Source organism: Lasioglossum baleicum, chromosome 5 (assembly GCF_051020765.1).
Source record: "Lasioglossum baleicum chromosome 5, iyLasBale1, whole genome shotgun sequence".
Taxonomy (NCBI): domain Eukaryota; kingdom Metazoa; phylum Arthropoda; class Insecta; order Hymenoptera; family Halictidae; genus Lasioglossum; species Lasioglossum baleicum.
The window spans coordinates 7,937,601-7,965,509 of NC_134933.1; the positions used below are offsets into that span (position 1 = coordinate 7,937,601).

General features: G+C 42.3%; 2 protein-coding genes across 2 annotated transcripts in view; both read right to left on the reverse strand.

Annotated features, from left to right (window-relative positions):
• Positions 1–580: 580 nt before the first annotated feature.
• On the reverse strand, positions 581–10,663 carry Ir25a (ionotropic receptor 25a). Its single transcript, XM_076423670.1, has 6 exons — positions 9,311–10,663; positions 7,618–8,756; positions 5,133–5,355; positions 3,637–4,252; positions 3,146–3,475; positions 581–2,657 (listed from the first exon to the last, which is right to left on the reverse strand). Exons 1-6 carry the CDS (start codon positions 9,438–9,440, stop codon positions 2,315–2,317), a joined length of 2,781 nt encoding a protein of 926 aa, XP_076279785.1. The 5' UTR covers positions 9,441–10,663; the 3' UTR covers positions 581–2,314.
• A 104-nt stretch (positions 10,664–10,767) lies between these two features.
• The window catches only part of LOC143208832 (ionotropic receptor 25a-like), a 180,326-nt gene continuing 163,184 nt past the window's right edge, over positions 10,768–27,909 (reverse strand). Inside the window, exons 4-7 of the mRNA XM_076423675.1 lie at positions 23,799–24,157; positions 22,832–23,370; positions 16,095–16,424; positions 10,768–13,102 (exon numbers count right to left, since the gene is read on the reverse strand). Coding sequence (XP_076279790.1) covers positions 12,688–13,102; positions 16,095–16,424; positions 22,832–23,370; positions 23,799–24,083 — 1,569 coding nt within the window. The 5' untranslated portion in view covers positions 24,084–24,157 and the 3' untranslated portion in view covers positions 10,768–12,687. The remainder of the gene's footprint in view (positions 13,103–16,094; positions 16,425–22,831; positions 23,371–23,798; positions 24,158–27,909) is intronic.

Sequence of the window (27,909 nt, forward strand, 5' to 3'; positions counted from 1 at the left end):
TCGTCGAACGAAACAAGCGAGGAAAGAACAAAAAACGAAAAGAAGAAGTGAAAGATAGCGAGACGAGAAAGGGAAATATTAAACGTTCATTTAGATAATTATTATTAACACTTTGACAAGTAAAGGGAAAAAAAAGAAATGGAGCAAAGTATAAAAAAAAACGTACAGTGTATATGTTACGCCAGTGTTTAAACAAAAAAAAAAAACCCACGAAGAGACCGAGTGCGCGTGCTGTCGTACGCCCGCCGCGCCGGCGTGAAAGAAAATTCAAAACGAAAAAAAAAGAATTGTATCGAGAGAACGTAGTCCATGAGATTTCGTTTTTTTGTAGCTTGTTGAATACTTTTACGTTAACTTTCGTGGGGAGCGTGTGAGCGAAAGCGAGAACGAAAGAGAGAGCGAGAGAGCGAGAGAGAGAGAGAGAACGAACGAGCGAGAGTACGAAGAAAGAAAAAGAAACAAACGCAAAAAAAATTAGTGCGCTGATTTTTCTGTTAGAGATGTAGTAGAGAGCAGAGAGTTTTCCTTCTTTCTGTTTCTTATCCGACGCACAGGCGTTCTGTGCGAGTCTCATTGGGTGCATTGCAAATTTATAATGGCTGAAGAACGAGAGAGAGAGAGAGAAAGAGAGAGAAGAGCGGAGAGAGAGAGAGAGAGAGAGAGAGAGAGAAAGTGGAAACGTCGGTAGCGAAGAAAATTCCTCTCATTGTTAGTAAAGAAAACGAAGTGCGCCGTGAAAAGAAACGAAACGCAGAGAGCGGCCATGATTCGAGGACAGAGTACTTATACGAGAGAATCGAGAACGGATGAGGCAGAGAGAAAAAGAGGAAATAACAAAAACGACGACAAAGTTCCGCACGATTATTGAACCGCAAAAAAAAGAAACAATCGTCGAAGTACTGTTCTATTTTCTTGTTGTTTTTTTCGTAATTATTAATGGATTATCTTAATTGTATCTCTTCCCCTAATTATAATTTAACTCCCTAGAAGATTTAATGTCCTAACCATTCCCTCGTTCCCATCCCCCTCCCCTTACCCAGCAGATCCTGTGTTTCGAAAGAAACCGGAGTCCCGGTATCCAATGCTTTTCCTGTGCTTCCTTGGAGGAAATATATCGGATAACTGAGCGAAAGAGAGGGAGAGAGTGAGCGTGAGAAAGATAGAGTGTGAGAGAGAACGAGAGAAAGAAGAACGTACACGTGAACAAGAGAAAACAGGATTAAAACGGAAAACATAAATTAAAAGAACGAAAGATAAATAAATAAAAAGGAGGAGAAGAAACGCGCGCCCCCGCGTCGTATGGGGGGCGCGAACGAGGAACGTTATTAGAAAACGAAAAATGCCTTTCAAACGAGAAAAAAGAACAAGGATTGAATATGCGTATGCGAAGGCGTGTTGCGAGGATGTGTTGATGTGGAGTCACGTTTCAGACAGGGTCGTTCACGAAAACGACTAACGGACCGCGCCAGCCAAGCGACGGAATGAAAGCCAGAGGATAGAAAGAACAAATCGGAGTATGTGTTCTCTGCGCGAAATCATGTACGCGAAGGGAGTAACCAAATAAAGGCATTGCAAACGCTGACGCCGTCTATTATTTGCCATACCCGATTCAGCCCTCTGTCTCATTCTCACCCTCTAGATTCCTTGGCAATCCATCCAAAGCCGATCCAGAGTTATCTGATCCAGAAACTCATCCGTGAAACCTTTTTGGATGGAACAAGCATTAGATAGAGATATTATTGATATGTTATTCTATCTGTCATTCGATCGTATGTTATTCTATACCATTAGAATCTCGGAATAAACTCAGGAAAATCTATGATTAGAATCCAAAATTGTCACGAACAGCTGTCGAATTCAGTGAAGTCGAATATACTTAAGAAAGTACAAGGCATAGAATAGCTTTTCATGAGAAAGATGCTAGACTAAATAATACATCTACAGTTCTGCGATAGGATCTATAGAAAATAGTTTCGGTGTTATTAGACCTAATAGAGACTAAAGAACAACAAATAAAAAATAGACTCTTTCTCTGCGCGTGTAGTGAGAACTAGCGACTATTATACATTTACTATCATTTTGCTAGAACTAAGCTCCTGCTCTAATCCATACCGATGCTCGAACGTTGAAGACCAGATAAGTAAAACTAGTACATACACAGTCATTTGGTCCCACAGTGTTTATTACAATTCTCATTTTTGTATCTTGACAATTGCTCAGTTTGGTTCGAGCGACGATGTCGTTTAGGAAGTAGAGAATCTCGGTGAAATACAAAGAGTTTTGAGAGACACAGTCTAGAGTCTAGAAGATCTCCTCAGAATCTCGATCTGAATTGCGCGGCTTGGAAGCTGTGAGCTGGTGGAGGTTGCAGTTGGAACCTGAGAGGCTTCACTTTCGTGACTTTGCTCTTGGACGGGCTGCTCCGATTGATCTTGGTGATATTTGCGCGGTGTCGATAGTACCAGTACTCGATGACCAACGTTAGGCAGGCGAAGGTAATCCCGAGAAATATCACCACGAACACGCCACCGATATTGTGGATGCTGATCCCGTCGCTTTGGCTGTTCTCCGCGTCGCAGTCCTTCTTCTCCGGGTTCTTCTTCCACCATTTGTCCTTCAGCTTCTCCAGCTTCCGCTTGTTCAGCAGTATCAGAATCCTGGCACGTTGGAACAGAGAAACTTCATACAATTTCCAGTCTCGATTTCTAGTCGCAATTATACAGGACAGGCAGTTCCAACGAGTAGCCCCGGAGCTATTCGAGGCACCTTCCCCGCTTAGGTTCTTCCCCCACTCTTAGACTTCATCGTTATAATGTATAGTAGTGGGAAGCTCCCATCACGCGATGCACACGCATACATTGTAAAGAGGTTCGATGGTGGCGGACCTTGCAGTTGTCGGAGGGGAAGAGGTTGGAACTGCCTGATATAGAATCAATTGTGGTAGCAATTAACGCCTTCGCATAGCCAGCGAAGGCGTTAATACTAGAAAGTTTACTCTGTTGGAAAGTGAATGCTGTGCAGAGGCAGCTTTTGAAAATCTAGGAACCTCTTGAAGAGAAATCGAGCAAATCTCGGAACTTATTGTGTAAAAATCAAAGAACTTTCGGTAGTATGTATCGAATATCGGCGGGGACTATTTACGTACGCGTTGTTGAACTGATCTTTCAACGGCGATCCCTGCTGCACCGCGATCGCGTACGGTTTCCTCGAGAAATCCTCGCCCACTTGAATCAAATCGCAGTTCGTCATGGTGAGGTACTTGATGGTCGTCGAGTCTTCTATGTAAGCGAACTCGTTGTTCGAATTCTGTCGTCGAACACGCTGTAAAGCCTCTTCGGTGGAGGCCGGGAATCCGGCTTCCTCCATCGCTTGCAACATCTTCGTGTATTTGTCGCTGACTGGGTAGTCCCAAACCGCCAGATCCGCCCTCTCCACGTCCGACAGGCTGTCGTTCAGACTCATCTCCCTCCAGATTCTGCACTCACAATCGTACACAATCTCAGCTTTCGAGCAAACTTACAGTCCAACCCAGAAATACAACTACAGCGAAACAAATATTTAAAAAGTTTCTGGACCGAACAATCTTTTACTGTTTTTCATTCGATCTACTTTCATGTTAAACGCCGTGAAACTCACTCGTAAAACTTCCACTCGATGGCAGCCATCCTCTTGAAGTACGTATACGCCGAAGAGTTCATGATCGGAGCATACTGTATCTTGTACTGTTTGCTGAGGTCCTCCAGTGTCTCGATGGGAATCTCGAGTCTGGAGACAGTGAGGAACGCTGCCAGGTTTGCGGTGTAAGAAGCGATGATGATGAACCCGAATAGCCACCAAGTCGCGGCAACCAGTCTGCCGGACAGGTTCTTCGGCGCTTCTCCGCCCCCCTGAGGCGTCAACGAGGTCATGCAGAACCAAAAGCACTCCCTCAGATTAAACTCCCTCTTCTCTTCATCCTCCTTGTATTTCTCTCGGTTGTTCTGGTAGCTGTAGGGCGACCACCTGTCGAACATCCAGAGCAGCACGCTGGTGAACAGGTAGGCGGCCAATATGCAGAACCAGACCTCGTTCTCGAGCACCGTCAGAAACTTGAACAGCGAGGTGGACGTCTTCGTCTTCAGCATCATGATCGACAGACCAACCAGATCGTAAAACGGCACCGTGAAGTCCACCATTCTTTCCCGCTCCGCGGTCACCCACAACGAACCTAACGCGATGTCCGCTCGCTTCGTGATCAGCTCTTTCATCATACCTGTTTTGTTGTCGATTTAAAACCAGGGACCAAAAATAAAAGTTATTATACAATTTTCTACGATAAGAATCATTGATAAAAAGTTGATTATTGTTGAAATTTAAGAGAATGTACACAAAATATGTGGAGAAAAAAATTCGAAGGACAAAAAATGATTAAAATATTTTTATACTTTCTGGAATATAAGTGATCGAAATGAATTTCTCTAAATTATTATAATTTATTTGTAATCTTATTACAAATTATTACAAATCAATTATTTACCCATTATGATCCTTATTTGTAATCAATACGATTTTAGTCGATGAAATACTTGTTATTCCATGACATTTTTCTTTTTAGTTATAACAGTTATGGCCCCTGTTTAAAACTGAATTAAAATTTCATTAACCCTTCGCACTCGGAGCTATTTTACTGGAAAATTAAACATTTCTTCCGACCTGGAACATTTCCATTCTCAACGATTTTTTAAATTTGGTGGACACGAAATTGGTATAATAGCTCGTACAATACTCAAATGTCTAGTAATTGATTAGATGTCAACATATTTAATAATGTTTACAATATTTTTATGATGGTACAGCAATTTTTACTGGTGACTCTGAGTCACCGCTCGAGTGCTAAGGGTTGAAACACTGCACTGAGGCTCCTCTAGCTTTTCCAGCTACTATGAGCAACCGAGCCTTCTCTCTAAAGCCATTTTTAGATGATTCATCTATTTGAAGATGCTCATGATAGTTGGATTGGGAATAAGGACATCGTTCCTAGAGGATCGGGCCACGAAGCGCGACTGGCAAGAGTGTTTTCTGACAAAAGGACAGCGTCAGATTGCCGAGTACTTACGGTTGATTAGAAACTTGACTGAGAGAGAGAGACATACCGTCCCAGCTGCCGTTCGGGTTCAGATTCCCGTACCGTCCGTCCTCTGTTTCGCGGATCTCGTATTGAAATACGACCGTGTCTTTGATCTCGTTCAGCAGGTCGATGCAGAACCCGTAGTACTCGTTCTTCTTCTCGTCGAACATCACGAAAGGAGGATGGATCACCGTGACCACCCTGTAGCTCTTCACCGCAGTCGCGTTCATCACCCCCTCGTTCGTCACCTTCGCAGAATCAGGGATTGTTTTTGGCCTTCAGATTTTTGATCTTTCACCGTACCAGCTCGATCGAAGGCAAATGTTTGCGATTATATTTTTGTATTTCGTCCCCCGAAAATATGGAAGCGATGTTGTTAATTAAACAGCTAATTAAAGAGCTGTTTCGCGTTGATTCCCGCCTCCGATATCTGGGGTACGTTCTAGTTTACAAGTTGACTGAAGTTCTTCAGGCGAATTCTGCGTGTCGGATGCTCGAATTGCGCGAAACAACTACCGCGAATGTCGGAGCACGTTTACGTGGCTGAAGGGTTTTTGCTAGTGTATATTCGATAAACAAACGAAGTTGCATGTGTTATCTTCATCAGCGCGTTTCGTTATCGTTATCGGTAACAGGTGTAAATAAATGAGGTAGCCGCGTGTCAAGGACGTGGCCACCGTACCGGTCAAAGGTCACGGCCAAGAAATTGTTTTAGCTGCAATTTCCTCGATTGTTACCAGCAGCAGAATCATTTTTCTGAAATAACAACGTGTTGAAAACGATAGCATCGCCGTGGCACGAGCGAACGCGAAAAATTCAGCGCGGAAGCTTTACTCGAGAATATTCAAGCTCGTGAAAGTGATCGAACACATTTTCTATTAATATAATATTATCCCGTCTCTGTACCATTCATCAAGAACAGTGCAATAAATTTAGCGAGGAAGCTTCGTTTGAAAATATTCAAATTGTCACCAGTCTATGGAGAATCAGTGAACAGTGTAGAAAATGATCGAACATCTTTTATTAATGTAATATTATCCCGTCTCTGTGCCATTCGTCAAGAACAGCGTAACAAATTGTGAGCGAGGAAGTTTCGTTTGAAAATATTCAAATTGTCACCAGTCTATGGAGAATCTGTGAACAGTGTAGAAAATAATCGAACATTTTCTACTAATATTATCCCGTCTCTGTACCACTGATCAAGAACAAGTTGTTTGAAAATATTCTAATTGTCACTAGTCTAATGCAAAATGTGTGAACAATAGAGAAAATGATCGAACGTTTTGTGTTACTGTGGTTCAGTTTTTGTGCCGTCGATCGCCGATTGCGGAACGGAAAAACGGGGCCGTTTTCCAGTTTTCGTCGGGCGAATTTCGAACAGCGCGGCGCGCTTCAGCCGTGACATTCGATTATCGAGGCCTCTCGTTCTCGCGTGACTCAAAACCACCATTTTTTCGTAGATCAATAGACCGACCCAATTTCCCGTTGCGATAATGTCACGCACAGACCTCGAGCGCAATAAATACTAAAGTACCCATCCCGGAGAATGAAATGAATCGCGGAGAGGGCGGTCGTCGATACTGCCATTTTAAAATCGCCGACTTCTGCACGAACGGTAACAACTTCGTTCCTGGAATGCACCTGCGGTACATATACGTTCCGAACTGTGTTCCGCGTGGAAACCAGTTCTTTCCGGTTTTGAAGCTAAATTCGCTCGACTAAGGAGTACAGTATTTTATCCATAAATGTGTCCCAAATGTCTGGCCGGTAAATGTTCCAGAACTATCCCCACTACTGCGGGGTGTAGCCCCTTGAGGGGTGAATGTTCCATAACAAAATAATGGAAAATAAAGAAGTTTGTCATTGGATTAGTTATGTTTACACTTCTTCACTGGGCAGTCCCGTGTTGGGGATTTTTATCAATAAAACACTGTATACGCTAATCCAGCGCTCGGATTTACTTACTCTCTGAGGAGCTTCGAACTATGGCCGCCACGGGGAGCGAGACGCGAGGCCGGGTGGAGGGGGCGTAGCCTTCGAAACTCGGCCGTCGCGAGTAAGTAAATCCGAGCGCTGCGCTAATCGAATCGAATAAAATCACTGTACGCTGTAAAAATACTAGCCTTCCAAGGACGAATATCATTATATTGCGCACAAGTGTTCTCCGTGCTTGACAATGTGTCTCCTGGAATTCGAAAGGAACGCGGCAGCAATCAGTCTGATTGTGTCATTCCACTGGCACTTTCGGTTCTGGCCGAATTATTAGCTAAAGTGTGTGTCTGTCTCGAGGGACAACTTGCGAGGCACGGAGAGACACGACTTCGATATCCGAAGCGTCTTGCCTCGTTGAATAAAGTATTTATTTTGTTGTTCCAGCAGCGAAGCGTCTGCAGAGGTCCTCGAGTACAAAATCTTTCGAATCGGTGAAGAACAGCTATTCGATCGATAAAGGAATCCGCTAGCAATGGAGACGAGTGTCTCCGCAGAAAGAAATTGTAATCCTAACTTGCCTTCAAGGGCGCAGAAACGCTGGCGTTCCAAGCTCCGCTGTCAATCGACGAAGTGATAGCTCCGTCCTCGATGTTCACCAGGTGAATGGACATCTCGAACTTGGCCATGTGCTCTCCGTTCTTCGTCCCCCATCGAATACCAGCATACGTCGGCGTCATGGCCGCGTAGGCTGCCTTCAGCTTCGCCAGGAAGTCTAGCTTCCTCTCGGGCGTGTTGGTGTTATTGTACTGATCGCAGGTGATGTGCTTGGGCAGCTTGGGCCAGTTCCCGTCCTCTATCGCCATCCTCATCGCCCTGACCGCCAGCTGAACGAGTTCGTAATAGAAAGCGGACGAGAGGATCGGCTTCGGCAGATCAGCCGCGACAGCATGGTGAGCAGAATTGTTGAGCTCAGGACGCATGAAGAGAGCGCTGATGTTTCTGCAGCTGCACTTGGGCCACACGTCGTTGTCCGGAGTCAGTAGGAACCAGCCGTACTTCCTGCCGGTGAAGTTCAAAGACTGGGCCGTCTCCAGGACCATGCTGATGGTGTTTGCATCCCCCAGGACGAAGTAGTTGACGATGTCCAGGTCCCTCAGCCTCGGCAGGTACTTCCTCATCTCCGACCCCTGCCGGGGGGCCTCGTTGATCACGTGCCTTGTCGGCACGTTTAGCAACAGGCTCTTGTATTTGTGGTCCATCACGAAGTTTTGGTCGTACAGGATCGCCGCGTTCGTTATGTTCAACTGGTGCGCCAGCAGCTTCACCGCTTCCGGTATCAGGTCCGTGGGAGGCATCACCTGCACCAGGTAACCCGCTTGATCCTCGTTCAAGTTCCTCCAGTAGATCAAATCTCCCTCCTGACCGTACTGGGCGGATAGCGTAGGAATCCCCAGCGCTGCTGTGAACGATCCCGTTATCTTCGACAACAGACCAGCGGTAGTCGTGTCCAGGACCATGTCCGGCACTCTCAGGTCATCCCCGTCCACCGCGGAGTCCCAGATGTCGCAGATCAAGTCCAGAGTGTCGTTCAACGTCGTCTTGTTCATCTGAATCGTCCAGACTTCACCGAGGTAAGTCGGGTACTTCTCTTTCAGCGTCTTCAGGCCTGCCAGGATACTCTTGTTGGCGATCTTGTTGTCCTCCTCGTTGATGATGACTGGGCGAAAATGAGGGTGTTAGGGTGTGATCTCTTCTCAAAGATATATGACTAAACTTGACACGAAACATAATTTACAGTTGATTGTTAGTGGACAGTGGATCTTTATACAATGTAAAAATGTTGTACCTGAATTGCAGCAAACTGGAACGAGGTAGACATTTATTCTCTTTGTTAATTCGTTTAATGGGTTGAAAATAATATAAGTCATAAGTCGGTAAGGCTGTAATGGTTTTTCTCTCTCATGGTTCAATCCACGCAGATCGACATTAAAATTGAACGAGGTGGTAGCTCGGCAACGTTGAAAGCGTTAAAATGCGTTAAATCCGTAAAAGTAAACAGTAAAATTTACACAATGTTTACCAAAAACATCTAGTCGTAAGGAAATTGTGAAAACTCGATGCAATGCAGGTAACTTTAGATAAGTTTAGAAGCGATATTATTTTGGACGTTTTCAGATTGTTCCATCGAAACAAAAATGGCGCGCGATTCAAGCCTCCCGCTCCCGGAACCAATCTTGAAGGTAACAAGGAAAGTTAGCTTTGAACACTTACAAATGTTTACAGGCCTCGTTTTAGCGGTGGATTCCTTATCGCTCGCGTCTTTGGCATCTTGCCCATGGACCGGAAACTGGTCGTAGAGTCCGAGGAAGCCGCCCAGAGCGGCCAGAACGAGCAGTTTCATGATCGAAGCAGCACCAGCTCGTAAAAATCACATTCGGTGTCGAGCACTCGTCGAATTCCTTGTTGTAGGAACGCGATTCGCGCGGAAATTATTTGATGGCGTGGACGAGGCGTTGCAGGCGCGAAACGCGCGGAGATCGGTCAAACAACTGAGTCTTCGAAACGCAGCGACAGGGGTGGCTCGTTCTATTTCATTCGTGTTTGCCCACCGGTTGCCGCGGGGATGACCTAATCAATTTCCCGCGACTACGCAACTGTCCTCCTCCTATAGTTTTTTGTCTGACCAGGCTCTCGCCCGTCAAAAATCCCTCGTAAATTGTTCTCAGTTGGACTTCGAAGACTGTGATAATCCGCAGGTGACCGCGGAGACCACAAGACCGCGACGGTCCGCCGCGAATTTGCATGACGGTCGTCGCGTGCCTGCTGATCCTGCTATCTAGTAATTGACCGGTGGTCGATCGTTGTTTTTTCCGTGGCGCAACGCTTGAAACTTTCATTTCGATGGCTCCGTGACGTGACGCGACACGACGTGACGTGACTCGGCGTCGTGTAAAAGTTCGCAAACGATCTCCTCGACTCTCACGCAAATCATCTTCGCGGTAACAAATCGCTCGGCTCATGTTTATTTCCGTAGCTATTACCTTCTGCATTTCATTTGTTGGCTGAACGAAACGGTGCAATTCATCACTGAACTATCAAAGAATTTTTATTCAGTAGCAAAGGGAAGATCGAATCGACTGGGGATGAAATATTTTAGCCGTTTGGAATATCTCAATTTCCTATGATTCTTTTAATTTTACGGATATTATTACAGTATTTTATCGATAAATGTCCTAAATGTCTGGCCGACAATTGTCCCAGAACTATCCCCACTCCTGCGGGGCCCTTGAGGGTCCAAGAAGCTCGAGAGGCCTCGGTCGCCGAGAAGTATGACATCATACGGCTCGGGTATATCGGTGAGACCACACTAATCCAATAACAAAACTTCTTTATTCTTCATTATTTTTTTATTGGATTTTGACCAACATATTCGTGGCATTTTTTAAATGAAAATGATACCAAATATGATATAATTCCAATAATATTCACAATGAATATAAGAATATTTACAAGGAAGAACAGCGTATGGGAAGTTCTTTGAACTGTGGCGGCGCGCTGCGACTCTCCGCGTCTCTTTCTTTCCCATACGCTGTCCTTCTTTGCGTCGAAAACTTTCATCGTTCATTACACGAATAAATATAATTGGAATTATATCATATTTGGTATCATTTTCATTTGAAAAATTCCACGAATATGTTGGTCAAAGAAAAGTAAAGAAGTTTGTCATTGAATTAGTTATGTTTACACTTCTCGGCGAGCGAGGCCTCTCGATCTCCACTGTCCTTTTCTACGTTCGGCAAAAGTCAAAAAATAGTATCCCTGGGGACAATTATCGATAAAATACTGTATTATTATTATTATTTATTATAAACGGGCCGAAGGCCTCTTACATAAATGTTTACAATAGAAAACAATAATGCACAAAAACTAATGGTAGAAACTATATGGTATTATCCTATAATCCTGCGGAATTGTTTTTTAAACATGTGCAAAGACCCAATGGAAAAGTCAATACGATTATAGAGAGTGCTAGAGTTTGCAATAATGCGATTTATTGGATTAAATAATCCATAGGCAGATCTGGCTTTAAGCGTTTGAAATCCTGCTCTAGTTCTCAATACACGTTCAGGTACATAGAAATTGATTTGCGTAAGTAGAGAGGGACAATCAATATGATTATTAATTAAATTAAAAATAAAGCTCTGATCGGATACTCTTCTTCGTGCAGACAATGTTTCTAGGTTCATTGTGGTTAATATTGTGGAGTAATCATGATCAGAGAATGACATTGGATTATTTAGCTTATATGAACAAAACCTGAATTCTCTCGAGCATGATTTTGTAATTAAATCTTTTCGGAGACCATATAATTGAAGCATATTCTAACAGGGGACGGATACGAAATTGGTATAATACCTCGTACAATACCTACATGTTTAGTAATTGATTTCAAACAATATTTTGTCATCGTTGTCGCAAAAAATCTTGTTTCGCGAATTAACATTTCAAAGCGAACGAATGTACGTTAACAGCGGATCGAACGCTTCCTCGGTTGTGAATCGAGTGTCTAGCCACGATCAATTAGCTCTGCAAGACCTCTTTTGTGGGATTCGGTGCAGTCGGTGTCCTTTTCGTAATGAAGTCGAACTCGAGTGGGTTAGGTCGCGAGATTTCAGTGGATTTTCTCGCGATGAAGTTCCTGGAAGGGTAAAGGTGCAAGGGTAGAAGGTGAACCGAGCAGGATCACATGATATTTTGTTGCCGGGAAAAAGAATTCTAATTGGCGAACGCTGCTAATGGAATGTACGGCTTCAACGTTATATTTTAGTATTCTGGATTTAATTGCCATCAATTTTACAAACAACTCATGAATACACGACACCTGTTGTATTTCACTGGAAAATCGTGGTTTCGTTTATTGCTGATACGGTATTCAAAGGATCAATCTTTCAAGCTGAAACCATGCGAACCCCTCGCGATTTTCTTTAATAGTTTTATTTAATTTTATTTAATGTTTCTGTTATATTATTTTCAACCTATGTGCATATCGTCGGTGTGCATCAACAATTACGAATAATATAAGAAGCTCTAATCACTGTAATCATAAAATAAATCACAGTGCAAGGTGTTCTACAAAACGACCTACTTCGGATCTCGTACTTTAAAATGATTCAGCTAATTAAACCGTTCTAGTTGAAAGCGATTAACTTCTTTGCTCAAGCACACGCCGCGATAAAAATTACAGAAAATCTGAATAAGCTCGCATTTATCATCTCCGCGAGCCAACGCACGCAAGTCACTTTAAACGGCCACTTAAACAATCTAAAGAGCAAGCAACGTTTAAAGCCCCCCGGTGTAGAATTTTCACGGACGCGGCCGGCAGAAACCGCATCGATTTTCGCATAAAACCGAGAAGGACTGCCTTGGCGTCGCGTCGTCGTTCCGAAAAAAAGCATGGGGCTGAGGGTGAGAAAACAGATTTAGCTAATTGCCGCGACAAACGTCGGCGCGGCGTTTCCGTTGCGATTTCTAGAGCGGGGGCCGTGTTTGGTCGGTTTGTCAGACCGTGACAAGTTAATCCGACGAACGGGAAATCTCGTTCTGTGAAACAACGGGTTTTTTCCTCGCGATCCTTCCATTTCCCTTGGTTATTTCCCGTGGCTGTCGTCTCGCAGCGAGTTTCCGGCCTGCTCGCGAAATAACGCGAGCCGAACGGAACGGAAATCATTCCAGCCGCGGAGGAGGTTACCGTTGCCTTTGATTTTGGACGTTTCATCGGTTCCCGTTCCCGGGGCGCGTTCGGTCCTCACAAAGAATAGCGTCCTCTTCCTCTCCGGCTCGTCGGGCGGACGAGAACGGGAGCGCCGGAAATAATCCGAGCATAATATTAAAACGGCGAGGAGTACGCCGACCGGGATCAGCGAGAACACCGCCGCCAAATTGTCGTGGCCGAAGCCGGCGTTCGAGTCCTCCTCCGGCGGGCAATTTGCCCTCAAAGGGTTCTCGTCCCACCATTTTCTCTCCAGCTCCTTCAATCTCTCAAGAATCGCCAGGCGCGCGATCCTGTAATCAAATGTTTACTATCATCGCGAAATCTGGTCGAACTGATTTTGCCACGCTGGAACTTGGATTCCTCGTACTGGAATTTAAAGTTTCACTCCCTCGTAGTATCTGGACCAAATTATAACTTGGAAGTGATGGCGAAAATTGATTTTTTAGTAGTTGAGGAGGTACATTTTAGTTTCGGATCTCTGCGCGACAGGAAAAGTGGTGCACGGCGAACAGACTCTCTGCCGCGCGACGAACGCAATAACAATGGCTCTCCTACAGTTTTCCAATCCCTCAAACTTTCATATCGGGGCGAATGGAAAGTTTGTTCTGTTTCGCGATCAAGTTGGAAGCCGAGGGAACCCAGAAGGATCATCTTTACAACATTTTCTTTATGTTAGGCGACGCGGTGCGAGTTGCTCGACGATGCACTTATCGAGGTTCAATTAAAGCGACGATTGCGTGAAGTATATAAGTCGGAGAATTTTATACAAAAATATATAAAAAAAACTTTTTAAAAACCACGCTTATATTGAAATGCACTAAAAAGGAGAAAATAATTTGTTTGGACATTAGTGACTATAAATAAAAGTGTGGAGCGCTAAACTATATTGACGTAATCTTCGTGGGCGCTCCACGCTTTTATTTATAGTCACTAATGTCTAAAAAAATTATTTTCTCCTTTTTAGTGCATCTTAATATAAGCGTGGTTTTCAAAAGGTTTTTTTTATATATATTTTTACTTTCTACTTTTTAGTCTTTTTTAAATGGAACGCAAGATATGGAAATACGCGAGGTAGAATGAGGATGACTCCGAGAGACGACGTCTCTTGATGGAGTCTGAAATTGTCCGAAATGGAACCGAATGAACGGAACACCACACTGAGCTCCTTCGGTGCGAAGTAAGCCAGTGGAGTGGAGATGAGTCGGAGTGGGAACGCGTTAGTGGAGTAAGGAGCGCTGGTGCGCGGAGTGGGGATCGCTGAACGCGATCACGTAGTACTGAGCGTCGCGCGGCGAGGTGTGAAAGTTAATATAAACATTTTTTTTTTCTCCTAGACGCACAGTTTTTTTTTTAAATTTGTTTTTTAATATTGCATTGTCATCCAGTTCTGAGCTATGTTTAAAGTTTCAAGTCTCTAGCTCATCGGGAAGTGGTTTAATATTCGATTACAAGATTTGACGCATACAACAACAACAACGACAACTCGGCAAGCTAATATAAGCGTGGTAAAAAAAGTAAGACAGATATCAAGATGAAATATGAAATATAAAAGAAATTGTATTCTATGAAATGATCTGTACATATGTTTCGTGCTTGTTTAAAGTTTTCGACGAAACAATTGCCACGCAGATTTTATTTATCACCGAATAAACGGATTACATAAATGGATCGAGCGATATAATAGAACGTTATCGAATAAAACGGGCGGTGCTTGCATTGCAGAGGATTTCATTCAATGAAGTGAAACGTCGACCGAATAGAAACGAGTTTGAAAAAGCTTGAAAAATTGCGATCATTATGAAGGTGAATAAAAATTGCGAGAAATATGAACGGCCCCGTACAATTAAACGGATCGATCGGACGATGGTGGAACGTTACCGAATGAAACGCGCAATGCTGATACTCTATAAAATCTTGAAAAATTGCGACCATTATTAGGAACGTTAAGCATTGTAAAAACCACTAAAATACGAGCAGCTATTAAATAAACGAATCGAACGGTGATAGAGCTTTATTGAATAAAAAGAGCAAAGCTTGTGTCCTATAAAGCTTCATTGGATAAACTTCAACTGAACAGAAACGAATATGAAAGTCTGAGAAAAATAGTAAAAATACCGAAAACATCCTAGACACAGCACAGTGGGGTATTTGGCCGGAAAGCCGGAAAAATATATGACATTATGAATCAAAAAATGTATTTCAACATTTAAAAAATCTAAATGATTTTTATTTTTTGTCGAAAAAGTTGTATCATATAAATAAAATTGCAGTTACCGGAATACAAGACAGGTGTACAAAAAAGAAACAAATATTAACCCTTTGCAGTCGGAGATATTTGAACTTGAAAATTAAACATTTCTTCCAACCTAGAATAATTCCATTGTGCATGGTTTTTTTTCATTTTGTGAATATCAAATTGATATAATACCTTTTGCAATCCTTAAATGTGTAGTAGTTGATTTAGATACCAACATATTTAATAATGTGAACAATATTCTGAATCTTTATTATATGGACATACCATTGTCCAGCAATTTTTAGTGGTGGCTCTGAGTCATCCCTAGACTGCTAAGGGTTAAAGCCTTATTCTTCAGACCTTTAACTACGTCGGAAAGCAAAAATTTAGACATTGACTTTTTCCTGGCTTTTCGGCCAAATACTCAAATGTCTCTTACGGCGCAAAAAGGCTGTACACGCATGCCGCAAAAAGATATCTCCTCCACTGTAGTAATCTGATCTCGGCTCGGATATATCGGTGTGAACCACTACTAATGCGACGTGGAGAGTCGCAGTCGTCGGCACAGTTCAAAGGCCCGTGCGTCCTCACAATGTAACACCAATATTTAATTTTTTTTATTATTACTTATTTCTTTATGAAACTTTCATCAATATATCCGCGGCATTTTTCTGATTAAAAAAGACTAAACACGATATAATTTCAACTGTATTTAGTGGTTTAATCGACGATGAAAGTTTCGAACGCAAGGAAGGACAGCGTATCGGAAAGAAAGAGACGCTGTCCTTCTCTACGTTCGGCTCGGCCTTTGAAGCTCAAAAAAATAGCTACCCGTCTACGCACGCAGCAACCGAATCCCTCCGAGGCTTTTGCGCCGTGAGAGACATCACTGTACCCAACTGTGCATCGTCAGAAATAGCCAGACTCCGTCGGAACGTTTAAAAGCACCGCTGTCGGAATCGCACAGTGAATAGAATCGGCGTTGTAAGGTGCGAGAGAAATGATTGAAAGGAGGATAGAACGGAGCAGTAAAGTTGAGGACTCACGCGTCGTCGATTCTCCGCTTCAATGGCGAATCCTTTTGCACGGCAAACGCGAACGGTTTCCTGCTGAACTGCTGTCCGACCTGTCTGAAGTCACAGTTCGTCAGGATCAGGTAGTTTATGGTCATAGCGTCCGCTATAAAAGCGAACTCGAAAGTGCGGTTTACTTTCCGGACCGTCTTCACGGCTTGCTCGACGCTTCGAACAAATCCCGCTTGCTCCATCGCGTAATACATCTTCGTGAACTTGTCTTCCAGGGGATAATCCCAGACGGCGTACTTGGGTCTGTTCCATTCCGGTATATTTTCATCCTGGGTGATTCGTCGCCAAACGCTGCGCTTCGAACAAATATCATCGTTCGTGTGTGTGTGTTAGGACAACGCTGCTGTTATACTGAACTGTACGCGATTTTCAATCTTACGCGACATATACGTACTGCTCGTATTATTTGCTTCGATGCGTCGCGTCGCACAGTGGTCCAAACGGCCGATTTAGGAGTGCAAAAGTATAAACGCTTCTAATAATCGATAATTCTGTGTTACATGTATTCTATACACATTAGGTAAGTATAAAGAAGGCTAATAGAGTTCCGTAAGTTTATTGAAATATTTTTTTTTCTTAAAATATAGCAGAGAAGTAACATATTTCAATTTATAATGCCAGTTTTAATGTATAGTGATAGAAAAGAGAAACTTGTACTCAATTCTTCGTTTTTTACAAAAGTATAATTTTCAGAAATGAAATTTACGTCAACAACAATAATAATAATAATAATGTGCATTCATTGCACATTATTGCCTAATACGTCTATTAATCGTCTATTATATATTATTTATTATAATAATACGTCTATTATATATGTAAGTCCCACGCGTACTCGTCATCGAACTGTACCAGAAAAAATAAAATAATTTGCTAATCTGCATTTTTCTACAAATAAATTTGATGAAACCATAAACTACATATTTCATTCCTAATATTTATGCAAAAATTAACGCGAATACGGGCGAGCATCGTTAGTATTTCCTACTAATTTAAGAAATGAATTTCTTAAAACCTCTTCGTTCCACGCGTACTCGTCATCGAACTGTACCAGAAAAAATAAAATAACTTGCTAATCTGCAATTTTCTGTAAATAAATTTGATGAAACCACAAACTACATATTCCATTCCTAATATTCATGCAAAAATTAACGCGAATACGGGCGAATATCATTAGTATTTCCTACAACAAACTTAAAAAATAAATTTCTTAATACTTCCTTGAGGAACATTATTTAAACATTTCCGAAAAATTGTTTTATATTTTTTTTCATATCTTCCTAATGCTTCTGAACACGGCTGTTATAATTAGAAATCAATATTAATGTTCCAAACAAAAAAATAATAGGTGAAAAGGATGTCCTTTATATCGATGTACTTTTCATACTGCTACTTTCAACCTATGCCACACTTAACAATAATTGATTTGAGAAGTAAAATTGTTGATTTCAGCTTCTACAGACATGTGTGTTGATGTAAGAAACAGTATTAAATGCCTACTTCATGTTTGGTTTTTTGACTTTTGCACTCCTAAATCGGCCGTTTGGACCACTGTGCGTCGCGTCGTTTTTATCGCGTCCGAATCGTTCAGATCGTTCATCAACTGCAGGAAATGGGAGTTTCATTGAAACCTATCTCCCCTCTTGATCGTTATAATTACACTTTACGCGTTTATAGCAGAAATGAGTATGTAGATGCGGTTTAAAACGGTAGACACATTAAAATAAAAACACTGATTACTAGACTGCGGATCTTTACGCATTTATGGCTTCTGAAAATATCTAAGAAAATTCCGGAATACAGTGCCCGAAATTTCCATAAAGCCACATATTTTTTTAAATAAGTAGGTTCAAAATCAACAATAAGTCCTTTTTTATTTCTATATTAATAACACTGTCCAACAAATTTCAACTTTTTAAAAGTATTTCGATTCCCACTATGCGATCCTTATAGAGTTTCCCGCGCTGATTCCGAATCTGTTTTTCATTTTTTTCCTATACGTCCAGTTTTTGAGAAAATGGAGTTTAAAAAACAGACATATTTTTCAACTTTAAACAAATATTGTGATGTTATTATAAAAGATATTGAATTGTTCTTTACAGCAAAAGATTCTGTAGACTTTCCCGAATACAGTGATATCCAATATTAATACATTACGATTGTTTAAACATGTTTAAACAATGATTAAAGACGGAGAGACACCACTTTTGCACCAATTTTTGCGGATATTTTCGAATTCATCTCAAAAAATAAGGGTCCAGAGAAAAATCGAACTATACCACGCGAAAGAGCAGACTTTTATCTTGAGAAACCCCCCTGTGAAGTTTGCATGGTCGACGTTTTTGAACATTTCCGAGCAGATTCTCGTACATTTACGATTAGTATCAACTAAATATAATTGTAGATGAGGAAAAGTAGTAAACTTGACAATATTTAAAAAAAAGTACGTGGAAAAATATAGGTGGCTTTATGGAAATTTCGGGTACTGTATATCCTTCGGCAGGATTTAGTCAAATTTTAATAGTGGCTACTACCACTGAAAATAATATTTTCTCGGTGACATTCCCGTATTCTTCCGAGGTTCTCAAAGTTTTGTGCTTCGCCCACTCATTTTCCTTACGACTGCATAAAACTCGCAGCTCTATGTTCCGAGCTGATGCGACTCCCGAGAAACGAAACGCACGCAGTGTAACTTTAACAGTGTAACGACGTTATGTGATCGTTCCGACGTACTTGTCGGAACGTTAGCTTGCCAGGAAACGCATCCACTATAGCCGTAACTTTATACGAGGATCGCTCGATCGTGCTTTTTAATAATGTATCGCTGTGAGAGGGTTGCTTTGATACCGAGTCGAGCACGGATCTCCAAGTTTAGGTGACGTACGAGAGGTTATCCCGAAGCTACCGACGCGCCAGGAAAGTAATTTCCTGCTAGAAATCACTGCGAGATGTTATCCTCGCCACAGATTCGCACTGTGCCACCCTATTTCTCACCCCGAACCGCACAGCTCTATATTTCGGACTATCGAAGCCTGGCATTGTTCAACCCGAGTCCGCTACCTCCTATTATTCTTTAGTTTTTCATTCGATCTTGTCTGCTCCGGAGAAGAGCGTTTTATATCGCTCTGGCCATAAGGTCTTGCTTTTCCTGTCACTGTACAGGATGTCGGCGAAATCGTGATATACGCGACTGAGTAAAATGAGGTATCACAAACCAGCAGAACATCGAGAAAAATGGGTTTGAATTAGAGATCCCTATTTCACGTGTATTTATTTATTTATTATTTATTATTTATTATTATTATTATTATTATTATTTTATACGGACCGAGGTTCTTTTATACAAATGTTTACAGTTGTTTACAGTAGAACTGATAAAAACAAAAAGAAACATAACAAAAAAAAAAGTCTTAACGTAATATTTACATAAGAAGGGACAAGCGCGAATTTAAACAAATACAGGTACGATATTAACAAATAATCTTGCGTAATTTTCTTTTGAATGCCTGTAACGTGCCATTAAAAAAATCAATATTATTATACAGTATGTTTGAGCTTGCAATGATGCGATTTAAAGGATTTATTACTCCATGTGTGGATTTGGATTTAATTGTTTGAAATCCTGCTCTCGTTCTCAAAACACGTTCAGGTACGTAGAAATTGATTTGCCTCAGGAGTGCGGGACAATCTATATTATTATTTATCAAATTAAAAGTAAAGCTCTGGTCGGATACTATTCTTCGATCAGACAATGTCTCCAGGTTGACTGTGTTTAATATTTTAGAGTAATCATGATCAAAGATTGACATTGGATTGTGTGTTTTACATGCACAAAACATGAGAAATTTATGCTGCACTCTCTCGAGCATCATTTCATACTTATCGCTTTTCGGAGACCATATAGTTGAAGCGTATTCTAACAGGGGACGGACAAGGGTAATATGTAGCAACCTAAGTGTATGGATTGAATGAGAATCAGTGGAAAAACGAAGTATGAACCCGAGCATTCTTGAAGCGGAGTTGACAATGTGATAAAAATAGTTGGAAAAGTCTAAGGTAGAGGAGAAGTGAATTCCTAAGCCCTTAACTTCTGTTATTGAGGAGAGAATACAGTCATCAAGACGGTAAGGATATATAAGAGGTACAGAACGACGGGAGGAACGCATAATATGGCATTTTTTAATATTGAGATCCATACCGTTCCTGTGACACCAGTCGCAGAAACGATCCAGGTCTACCTGTAATCCGGAACCCGGGACGAGATGATGCTGAAGATTTTTAAATCATCTGCGAATAGGAGATACTAACAATGTTGAAAAATGGTGGTTAAATCATTAATGAACATTACAAATAGTAGAGGACCCAGGTGGGAGCCTTGAGGTAATCCGGATAGAACATTTATCGGGGATGATAGGCAACTGCCTATACATATAATTTGTAACCGGTTATTAAGGTAACTTTCTACCCATGCCAATAGATTACCCTTGCAACCCAAAGCAGAAAGCTTCTCAATTAGAAGGGAATGATTTACAGTGTCAAAAGCTTTCTAGAAATCAGTAAATATTGTGTCAACTTGTAGATTGGCATCCAAAGAAGATGAGACATAGTTGCAGTACATTGCTAGGTTTGTGGTTGTCGGTCGCTTATTTACGAAGCCATGTTGCTGTTCACATATCGAGAGAGAGAGAGAGAGAGAGACAGAGCCGTATAACTTAGTGACAATTTCTTCAAAGACTTCGGGCATATAACACTAATGATGCTTATAGGTCTAAAGTTTTCAACATTAGATTTGTCACCGCTCTTGAAAATGGGTGTAACCAGACTGGTTTTCCAAAGTGCGGGGAATAGACCTGATTTTAGAGATTTATTAAAAATTTTCCAAAGTCGTCGAAATAAAATAAAGCTGCACATTTTGAAAAATAAGGGAGGGATGCCATCTATTCCAGGCCCTTTATTGACATCGAGTTCATCTAACATGATATAAAGTTCACTAATGTCTACATCAATGTCAGAAACACAGGGGTTACAACCATTTTCTGGGGTATTGAATTAGTAGTGTTATTTCGGTAGATAGATCCAAAAAGCATACCAAATAAATTCGCAATATTGTCATCACTAGAGGCCACATTTTCTTTGTAATACATGCTGCTTGGCAGGCTAGATGCTCTTCGCTTAGTGTGGATTTATAGTGGAGCAGCGAGGCGAGCTGTGCGGTGAAAAAAAAGAAAAACAATGAAAATACATATGTACTTTTTCATTAGTATGTGTCGAAATGTTGTCACGCATGTTGGTTTGTTTTCACCGCGCCGCGCCGCTATCATCGATGCTCACAGGCTCCACTATAAATCCACCCTTAGAATTCCTAAAACTCCAGAAGGATTTAATATTATTACGATCCGCTAGTTCAGTTTTGCGTACGTATAAAGAATAGCAATGTTTAATACACGTACACACGTGTTTCGGTGCGTGTCATTTTAAGTACACGTATATTTAACTACACGCGTATTAACAAAATGAGTTTCCGCCGTTTTATATTTCGTAAATTCGCAGACCACCGGCGGCATTATGTACTTTTAAAAACCTGTTTCCTGTTCTGCAGGAACGTCGACGGATAAAGTATGAAATGTCCGCGTACTCCGAAGCGGGATTTAAAGAAGTGATATTCGTATTTCAAACCGTAAACCGTACGATAAGACGTATTTATGCCAGATGACTCGGAACCGGACGCGAAAGCCTTATTAAAATGTGCACGTGTAAGACAATATCATTTCTGGTCTGTGCACAATTCCATGTTCCCATATTTTTCTCTACATTTCCCGCGATTCCTCTGCGACGTTTACTATTTACGTTAGCGTCTCGTATACAAGGTTTTTCATAGGTTCTTTTATAAAGCAGGGAGAAACGCATCTGCCGTAATATTTCCTGCGAGAGAAGTAGAGCGGAAATGTCATTAAAAAATTGCGAAAGTTTATGCATCCGTAATGCTAGCAAATTAGCAAAGTTTAAATAAACGTCCACATTAATAAAGATCGACGGGACGCGCGTTTCGTTTCGATCAGAATCTTCGAGGAGAGAATTGGTCAGCTTATTCGAGTTTTCGTAAAATCATTTATGAAAAGAGGAATTTTCATAAAGATCCCCGGTCCGGCTGTTAATATTTGCTAACCGGTTACCCTGTAATTTCATTTTCTGCTGAGAGAAGCTCAGCTGCGGAGGATCTGATCGTTAGCTACTTACGAGGTACTTAACTATTGACAAGCTTCGGAAGCAGTATTCCGAGACACTGCTCGAACACGTGAATTCCCAATTTAACGCTGTAAGCGCCGATAGTCAAAGTGATTTCATTCCAATTCCTCATAAACATTGCGAGAGCGTATTCGATAAAAAAATATTAATATACGATTCAATTATCCTACAACTCTGTTCCACATCGTGCGTGTTCTAATTAAATTCGACGCAAGCTGATATTAAAACAAGAATGACTAAAGATGGACGTAGGATTGTGTCACTCAGGCATGAGTGATGTGTTAATATACCACCGAACGATGTTTCATCGGCTGCGTTCGCTATTTTAACCGAGTATTTTCTATCGGAGAGGTAAATTGGACTCGCGCGTGGTTTCAAGAGAAAGAAGAGAGTAGTTCTCGTCGAATCGATCAACTCGAATCGAAAGGGTGTTTAGGAGGGAGCTGGCTCACCCGTAAAGAGTCTCCTCGGTCTTCTTCATCGCCTGGAAGTATCTGTGCGCGGTGGAGTCGGCCACGGTGGAATAGGAGACCCGATACTGTTTCGCGAGGTCCTCCAGAGAGCCGATATCCTTCTCGAGCCTCCCGAGGGTCTCGTAAGCAGCGAGATTGGCCGCGTACGCCGCGGCGATCACGAACCCGAACAGCCACCAGCTGGTCGCCGCCATTTTACCCGAGAAATTCTTCGGGATATCGCCGCCGCCGTGAGGTGTCAGCGACGTGAACACGAACCAGAAGCAGCCCTTCACCGTGCAGAATCGATCGTCCGGCTGGTCCCGATATCTCGCGCGATTGTTCCGATAGCTGAACGGTGAGTACCTTTCCAGTATAAACAGCAGGAGTATCGTCGAAAGGAAAGCTAGCGCCAGACACAGCCAGATCTCGAGCTCCAGGATCGTCAAGAACCTGAGGAACGGCACTCGCTTCCTCTTCTTCAGCATCATTATCGTGAAACCGCTTGTTCCCTGATACGGGACCGTGAAGTCTACCACCTAGACAGACAGGGCGGTCACTGACCATTCTTATGGATGACAGCGCGGTCACTGACCATTCTTATGGACGATCGCGCGGTCACTGACCATATGATCGCTTGGAGCTACCGTTACGGGAGTCATTCAGGCTAGTAAGCGTACTGATAAAGGAGTATGTAGGTTACTGATCGCTGTGATCATTTGGAGGGATGGTGACAAGGGTCACTGACCCGTGCGATCACTCTCGTCGTCAAAGAATCCTGCTCTGTCAGGATCATTCTTATCGAAGATCGCGGTAGGTACTGGCCCCGGCTACCCAAATAAATTAGATACCGAACAATTCAGCTTCGAGCTTGGACAAAGAGTGAGAATCTCACGAATATCGATCCGACGGTCAGCCCAAAGGAAGCTCTACTGCTCTCGGCGTCAGCATGATCCAATATTTTTACCTTGTTTCTGTCGGACGTGATCCATATCGGGCCGACGGCGATGTCCGACGTGTTCTTCATTAATTCGGCGATCATACCGTTCCAGCTACCGTTCCCCGGGTCCTTGAACCCATACTGCTCGTCGAGCGATTTCCTGATGGTGTAATCGAACCCCGCCAGGGATCCAATATCGTTCAGCAGATCGATGCAATATCCGTAAAAACTGCCAGTGCTGGTATTGTACATGACGTACGGCGGACCGATTCCCGTAACCGCTCGATATACCGGCCTCGCGGCGTTGCTCATTTCTTACGTTTATCCGGGCTACCCCTCCGGCGGCACCGGCGACGGGCTTTATGGTCGCTGGACCCCCCACGGAGCTACACAATTCAGAAAACATAGCTAATATGAGAACGCGGTCGTAGATCGCCGCTAAGTCCGGATTATCGTGTCCCGAAGGCTCGAGCCCTTTTTCTCGCAAATGGTCACGATCTATCGCTTAATTACCGGTACAATTACAGAGAGGGCTTTGGAAACAACGGGTTTCTCTCCTCCGAAGACGACCCGGCTGGCTAAGTCGGTCGGAAGCCGGTTACGGCGAAATTCTTCAATGTCTGACCCGGCGCCGACTTATTCCACTTGCGCCCGAGAAGTTTGAACTGTTAAGGGGGTAGTATACCCTCGATTTGTAACTAGAAAGGAACTAGAATCTTACTAGAAAAATGGCTCGAAACATGGGTTTGCGCGCTGTCGGTTTTCGTCCTTATTTGAGCAAAGTTTGGGCTGAGTGAGGGCTTATTCTAAAGAGGAAGGTTAAACACACTGCGCTCTGGTTACGAGGTTAACGAGATTATGTTTATAACTAATAATATGAGGGCCGAAAGTAGAGAAAAAGTCTAGGAAAATAACCAGCAGATTTCAATGCATTTTTCTGTCTCCAAAAGACTTTATGACTTATGAGATAACCAGAGCGCAGCGCGTTGAACCTTCCTCTTTAGAATGAGCCCTCACCCAGCCCAAACTTTGCTCAAATAAGGACAAAAACCGACAGCGCGCAGACCCAGGTTTCGGACCCAAAATCTAGTAAGATCCTAGTTATTTGCTAGATATTTGCTATTTACTAGGATCTTACTAGATTTTGGGTCCGAAACCTGGGTCTGCGCGCTGTCGGTTTTTGTCCTTATTTGAGCAAAGTTTGGGCTGGGTGAGGGCTCATTCTAAAGAGGAAGGTTCAACGCGCTGCGCTCTGGTTATCTCATAAGTCATAAAGTCTTTTGGAGACAGAAAAATGCATTGAAATCTGCTGGTTATTTTCCTAGACTTTTTCTCTACTTTCGGCCCTCATATTATTAGTTATAAACATAATCTCGTTAACCTCGTAACCAGAGCGCAGTGTGTTTAACCTTCCTCTTTAGAATAAGCCCTCACTCAGCCCAAACTTTGCTCAAATAAGGACGAAAACCGACAGCGCGCAAACCCATGTTTCGAGCCATTTTTCTAGTAAGATTCTAGTTCCTTTCTAGTTACAAATCGAGGGTAGACTACCCCCTTAATCTGATTCGCTCACGGTGATAAAATTCGGCTGATCCACGTGTAACAAGGAACTATAGAATCTTTAGCTAATCTTATACATAGTTTTCATGGGAAACAATTTGTTTACTTGGAAGAGAGTTAAAGGAATCTGTTGCGAATCGATTGAACTTTGTGCTTTGAATTTCTCGTGACTGTAATTCTGTCGAATCTGGGGACCGTGCTGCTTCGTCTTATTGTCAATTAATCGGGTCCCAACGACTGTGCTCCTTTTTCTCGCTAATGGTCACGATCTATCGCTTAAGCACTGATACAATTACCGCGAGGGCTTTGGAAACAGTGGCTGACCCAGCACCGACCTATTCCACTCTCACACGAGGTGTCGGAACTTTTAACTTAACTCGTTTACTGTAATCTAATTCTTCCCATTTGTGTGCTGCACGTACGTTTACTGTATCATTTCCATTCGGAATAGTCCGTTCATTTGGAGGTAATTTATGCTGAGAATTTGATGCGACATCGAACCACGGTAGCGTCAAAACTTTCCGCTTGGTAACGGAGTAACTTTGATGATGAACAAAGGGATGGTGCTCCTTCATCTTACTATCAGATGATCGTGTCTCAAATCCCTTATTCTCGCTAATGGTCACGATTTTATCGCTTAATCACCGATAGAATTACCGCGAGCACTTTGGACACACTGTCTGATCCAATATCGATCTAGTCTACTTACACTTGAGCAGCCGGAACTTTGATCAGACTCGTTTACCGTGATCCAATCGTGCTAACCCATACTCAACAATGGATTATGGAATCTTTAACCTATCTACTAATTGTTATTCGAAGCAGCGCATTTGTTTAAAGCTGTCTAATGTAGAGGAATCGCTTGCTCATCTTCGCGATTTGATGAAACCTTGTGAATTGGGAGATCGTAACTCTGTTGAACGAAGGGATCGCGCTGCTTGGTCTCACTAATTAATTGATCGTGTTTCGATAGCGGAACTTTCTGATCCAACATCGATCTGGTCTTTTTTTTGTTAACGGTGTGGTACTAAAAAATACATTTATGTACAGCCCAACCCCAGAAAGAGGTAGTGAGGGACTCAAAGAGACAGGTGGGCGGTCTCCCCACTACCCACTAAAAAACATTCCACACCCAGGTCATACATATACATATGTTGCAAACTACTATTTTCATCGTAAAAAAATAATAAAACTGCGGAAAGTCAAGATGAACAGACCAGCGTGTGCAATCAATTTCAAAAATGATTACAGTTCAACAAATTCAACCAAATTTCGAAAATCTGATTACTGAAAAATATTGCCAAGTCTCCTCGAAACAAAAATGAGATAGTTTTATTCAAATAAAGCAAACTTGAAAAAAAACAACTTTTGTACGTATGTTATTTTGTATGTGTAACAGCAATGTTAATAAAAAGGAATATGTTTCCCTTTTATTTCGAGTCTGCTTTAATCTATAGCGGCTCTCGAATTAATTTGTAATACTTAATGAGGCCCTTGGTGGTAAAACAGTTTCACATCCCTGCTGTATATTATAGAGAAAAATGTAAGGGGTTCTCGATGAAGGCAAATAATTCTTTTAAAAGCGATAGATCTTCATAGAAAATCGTGCAACAAGCCGTAGGCCCTGTCAACAGAGCAGACAGTGGTTTTTCGTTTGACAGACGTGAAACTGACGCTTCTACGTCAAGGTTTCTTGCACGAGCGACTGTGTTCGCGTTATCCGGCCCCGCGTTCGTTTCTCGTCGCATTAATTACCGAAAACCCACGGCAAACCAGATTTAGCCGCGAAATTTATGGGATCGCAGCGCCGCCAGCGATAGCGATCAGAGTCCCATATAATGCACGGCCGCAGTTCCGAAGATTAATAATACCTTAACCACGGGATTTGTCGTTCAAAGTTGACGGCGCGAGCAAGGAGAGAAGTTCACGTGATTCCCAGCGAGGAACCCACCGTGCAGGAGAGCAGGCTGCTCGTCAGGCTGTAGCTACACGTGGTAAATGCACCGACGTGCTTTGTAAATTGAATGTAACAAGTCGAATCGCTGCGCCGCGTCGCGTCGGGATCATCGGCCCACCGTTCATACCGCTTGCACCAGTGTTCCGCTATCGAAACACGATCAATTAATTAGTAAGACCAAGCAGCACCATCCCTTCGTTCAACAGAGTTACGATCTCCCAATTCACAAGGTTTAATCAAATCGCGAAGATAAGCAATCGATTCCTCTACATTAGACAGCTTTAAACAAATGCGCTGCTTCGAATAACAATTAGCAGATAGGTTAAAAATTCCATAATCCATTGTTGAGTATGGGTTAGCACGATTAGATCACGGTAAACGAGTCTGATTAAAGATCCGGCTGCACAGGTGCAAGTAGACTAGATCGATGTAAATACAGAGAGAAGAGAAAAGAAGAAAGATCAATATGATTAGCAGTAAGAGAACATAGAAAAAATAAAAACCTAGCCAAAATCAAAACAACAGTAAAATAAAATAGATTTATGATTTATGTATATGGACTAAGCGCTAATGCAAACTAAGGTAATGACTTAATTAGCTACAAGACCAAAGATCTAGTCC

Coding starts and splice junctions, on each gene's coding strand:
- Ir25a (XM_076423670.1), bottom strand. CDS start 9,440: ATGAAACTGCTCGTTCTGGCCGCTCTGGGCGGCTTCCTCGGACTCTAC. Junction 4,253..5,132: donor CCCGAACGGCAGCTGGGACG/GTATGTCTCTCT, acceptor ACAACAAAACAG/GTATGATGAAAGAGCTGATC. Junction 2,658..3,145: donor AAAGATCAGTTCAACAACGC/GTACGTAAATAG, acceptor CCAACGTGCCAG/GATTCTGATACTGCTGAACA.